Raw genomic sequence first — 4,447 nt, 5'->3', positions numbered from 1 at the left:
CCTGTCATATACAATCACTCACCAGCTGAGCCACATTGTGTGGATATGTTTCTGTTCACACCACACATTAATGCACCAAATCTATATAATTAATGCAACCGATCCAATGAAAAGCAGCACCACATTATTTCACACGATGCCATGAAAGTTTTCAGTCACGTCAGGATGCTTGACTCTGAAACTGATTTATTTACTGGTAGTTTGGCTATTAATTATCTGACCACTTGGGACAGATAACAACACAGAGGATTGACTCAGGATGGCTGAATTACAAACACATCACATGTTCTTTATGTTATTAATAAAATAAGTTGAAAACCATGTCTCATTTTCCTTCCACTTCACGATGCACACAACTCTATACTGGTCTGTCTCATAAAATACCAAGGAGTTACATTGAAGGTGGCGACAAGATGTGAAGAAGCTCTTTGGGTTTGTCATGTGATGCTGTGTGTCAGTAAATCTGAAACATCTTCAGGGTTTATTTGAGTGAAATCTTTTTCTGCCTGCTCCATCATTTTTCACTTCAGAAGCGTCTGGATTGTGATGTTGAGCTGCAGCTAAATTCAGAAACAAAGGAAGGCAGGTGTACATCACCTCAGCTCTGCTATGAGCTGCTGTGATTGGCGTGGAGCTGAAACTCTGCTGCCGTTTGTACTTTTACCTTCCTCACTTCTCTCCAAAGCAGAGTTGGTTTCTTTGTTCCAGCATTCAGCAGTTACTCATGTCCAAGGCAACATTTCCCTTATTGATCTCAGCAGTTTGCTTAGCACAAAGCCCACTGGCCTTTTCTTTTATGTACCTCCTTTAAAAAAAGACAATAAACCTAAGGTGAGCACTTCTATGGAAGTGAAGGTAGAGCAGAAAATGTGACTCAGAGTTCAGGCTCATACCGATGCGCTGTGACGATGAAAGACCTGCAGCCCACAGCTTCTTCGTTTACCTCTCAGAGAATGTTCTCTGTCTCTTGTCAGGAGGATTCTGAGTCAAGAGCAGCTCTCGCCTCAGGTGAAGTCATTTTACGTCATCATGTCGGTTTGAGCTTTTAATACCTCCAGTTGAAGCTGTTGGCGGTTAAGTGCAAGTGCATGTTATGAGATGAGAAGTGTGTATTTAATAAAAAGGAGAATGCTTCAGAGTAATATATCAGTTTGCTGGAAATATGAAGGAGTTCAGGCATCCTGGTCCTAAATGGCAGCAGGATGGAGCTGCAGGTGAATCTGGATACATTTGGAGTGAAGAGAGAATTTTTCTGAGCTGAAAGCTGAAGCTCTGAATTTACAAATCAATCTGTATTCCAGTCTTTACTCGTGACATACGGAATGTAAAATCCTGGATATAGGTAGATCATCCTGTAGGGTTGCCAAGGAGATAGGAAGCAGATCCGTCATTCAGGGGAAACGTTTATAACAAGCTGGATATCCCTATCAGTTTAAGGAAACGCAGCTGGTATTATTTTACACTTAATCACAAACACGTAATTCAATGTTGATTTTTATTTGTATTCTTTTTGTTTGTATGAGTTTTTTCTGTTAGAATCAAAATTTTTGGATTTGTTGACTGACTGACTGACTGACTGACTGACTGACTGACTGCTGACTGACTGACTGACTGACTGACTGACTGACTGACTGACTGAACCCTCTGCTGGTGATTTAAGGAGCTGCATGTCGATCGTTCAGCGCCTGATGATCGGCCTTTATCGATGGTTTCTAGTGATTCTGAGCCTGACGAACCTTTGCTCCAGCTAAACTCGTTCCGTCTTTAGTTCCAGGTTTGAGCGACTGCTTTACCTCCAGACCTTCAACAAACCCACTCATGACAGATCTCAAGAGCCATTAATTCAGTTTTCAACCAAACCAGTTCCAGACTGGTTTGGTTGCCAACCACTGATCTATTCAGCTGTTGTTCATCAACACTCCAGTCTAATTTTCCTTTTCCAGACTTCAGACTCAGAGAATCCCTCTCCAATAACCTTTTGCATTTTATATTTCATATTCTGCATCTTATGGGTCGGGAAACTCCCTCCAACTGATTTATTGTTTTTATTTATCCACACTGTGAGACACAAGGTGTGAACTTTTTGATTATTGGTTTAATGATTGAAATATTTTGGAATTGTTTACAAAGTACTGAAGAGACCTGTTTACTGATGTAAAATTAGGATGGATGGATGGATGGATGGATGGATGGATGGATGGATGGATGGATGGATGGATGGATGGATGGATGGACGGACGGACGGACGGACGGACGGACGGACGGATGGATGGACGGACGGATGGATGGATGGATGGATGGATGGATGGATGACAGGCTTGTCGGGCTGGAATCACCCAGTCCTGCTTCAGGAGGAGTTATCACCAGAGATGAAAAGCTGTAATATCTGACATATAACAAAAGGTGTTGCGATGTTACAGATGTGTCTAGTTTTCAGACACTCGTGATATAATTGTTATGCTTAATAAACTGAACACTGTTCTAAGTGATGAAGGTCCATTTCTGTCTCAAGTTTGCGGCAAAAACCTTTTAGCTCTGAGTTGAACCATATGAGTCATAAAACGGGTTAATTCCAAGCAGAGCATTCTGGGAAATGTTGACCTGAAGCTGGAAGGAAAATAAATGATTTTCCTTACATTTTAGATGAAAAGTGAGTTTTTAACCAGGACTGATTGTTTCCTGCTGTTTCTATGTTGATTTACACTAGATGGCAGCTTCACACAGTTCGTGGATTATGTTTATAGTGTTTGACTCTTTATTCCAGCAGATCTGTGGAGTAAAGAGTTTCTTCCAGCTGGAGGTGAAGGAGAACACCTGTCCTGTAAAACCCGACCCATAAACACTAAATCCAGCTCCTCTAACCGAACATAACTGGGTTAATAAACAAAACAGTTTATGGAAAATGTTTGAGCTGCTTTGATGCGATCATGTTTTAAAACGCAGCCAGCCTCCGCTGTCTGCCGCGGATTACAGAACCATCAAATCTCCAATCAAAGTCAAATCTGCTCCCAGCGTCTCTGCTCACGTTTTATCCGCTCACGCTGCGCACCTGTGCGTCTTTTCCGCTTCCGTGGTTTAAATGAAAACTGAGGCGCGACTGCATGTCTGAGTGTAAAGAGGAGAGTTCATGGTTTTACTTCCTGCCATCATCGGTCGGACCGTTAACTGGGAATTCTCCAGCATCGCGCCATGGGGAACAACGTGTCGGGACTGTCGGCGCTGCAGAGATCCCAGCAGCAGGGCTTCCACAGGCTGCGGAACTCACACAAAGGTCAGTGACTGGAGGCAGTTTGACGAAACATAACCCGTAAATTCAAAGCTCAGAGGGGATGTTTGCGGCCGGGTTACTCCGTTTTGATGCCGCTGCTCTGGGATCAGCTCCGGTGGTGCTGAAGAACAGCTCCCGGACCGGACCGGACCGGACCGGACCAGCCTGCAGGAGGCGGGCCGGATGCCGGGTCAGGAGGCAGCAGAACTGGGAAGGTGTTGACGGACATTTAGTGGAAGACGCTGTTTCAGTAAAGTGAAGTCTTGAAGAAGTAATCATGAAGTGGATGATAGCATTGCCACCAACATATGAATTATTGAATAAAAATGTAGGGGAAAAAAATCCAAACCAACCATTTTGATCTGGAAGCAGCAGTCCTCTGTTCTTTACACAGAGCTGTATGTGGAGCTCATGGCGGTTTATGACTAACAAACTCAAGCTTGGTTTGGTCATGTGAACAGGAGCCTCTGGACAGAGGCGCTCAAGTCCAGACCTCGAAAACTACCATCCTGCAACTTTCAGATGCATCCTGCTCCAACACACCTGAACCAAATGAAAGTCTCTTACCAGGCCTGTTCAGAGCCGAATGGCTGCTGCTGAGGGAATTCAGCCTTTTGATCCCAGTCTGGTGGAGTAAAGATGCATCTAAAAGTTGCAGAACGATAGATCTCGAGAACCAGACCTCTGGGTTTTAGGCTTGAATCTGACAGCAGTCATACATTTACACACAGGATCATCATGACGAATGGAGAAGACCGATGGTGCAGGAAAGGGTCTTTGGATGAACTCAAGCCCCGTCACATTGAACCAAACGCAAAAGAAAATCACAGCATTTTTGCTGTTGTTTGGTGACAATTGATTTTTTTCACATTTGTCAACCCACAGCAGTTCAAACAGATGCTTTTATATAGTTCTAAAAATGTCTTCAATTCAATTAAAGGATGCATTACTTATCGGAAACCAAATTAAATGCTTTCATTACTTATATAATCCAGTGTCTTCAAAGAGTCACTGTGGAAGGTGATGCTGTGGGCAGCAAGGATTTCCAGTAGCAGTCAGTCTTGCAGCAAATCTGAGGAAGTCTCTGACTGAAGATTATTGCTGTATGACATGCTAACATCTGAGCAGCAAAGACAATATAGTAACATTCCCTGGATGAGACCATCAGCTGTTGGCAAG

General features: G+C 43.4%; 1 protein-coding gene across 1 annotated transcript in view; it reads left to right on the top strand.

Moving 5' to 3' along the window:
- The first annotated feature begins 3,009 nt into the window (after nt 1-3,009).
- neurl1aa (neuralized E3 ubiquitin protein ligase 1Aa) overlaps nt 3,010-4,447 on the top strand; it is a 64,860-nt gene continuing 63,422 nt past the window's right edge. The window contains exon 1 of the mRNA XM_008422224.2: nt 3,010-3,271. Within this exon, the coding sequence (XP_008420446.1) occupies nt 3,190-3,271 (82 nt within the window). The 5' untranslated portion in view covers nt 3,010-3,189. The remainder of the gene's footprint in view (nt 3,272-4,447) is intronic.

The sequence above is a fragment of the Poecilia reticulata genome, linkage group LG1 (genome assembly GCF_000633615.1).
Source record: "Poecilia reticulata strain Guanapo linkage group LG1, Guppy_female_1.0+MT, whole genome shotgun sequence".
NCBI classification, from domain to species: Eukaryota; Metazoa; Chordata; class Actinopteri; order Cyprinodontiformes; family Poeciliidae; genus Poecilia; species Poecilia reticulata.
The sequence above is the reverse complement of the archived record's forward strand: the minus strand, read 5'-3'. Positions and strand labels throughout refer to the sequence as shown.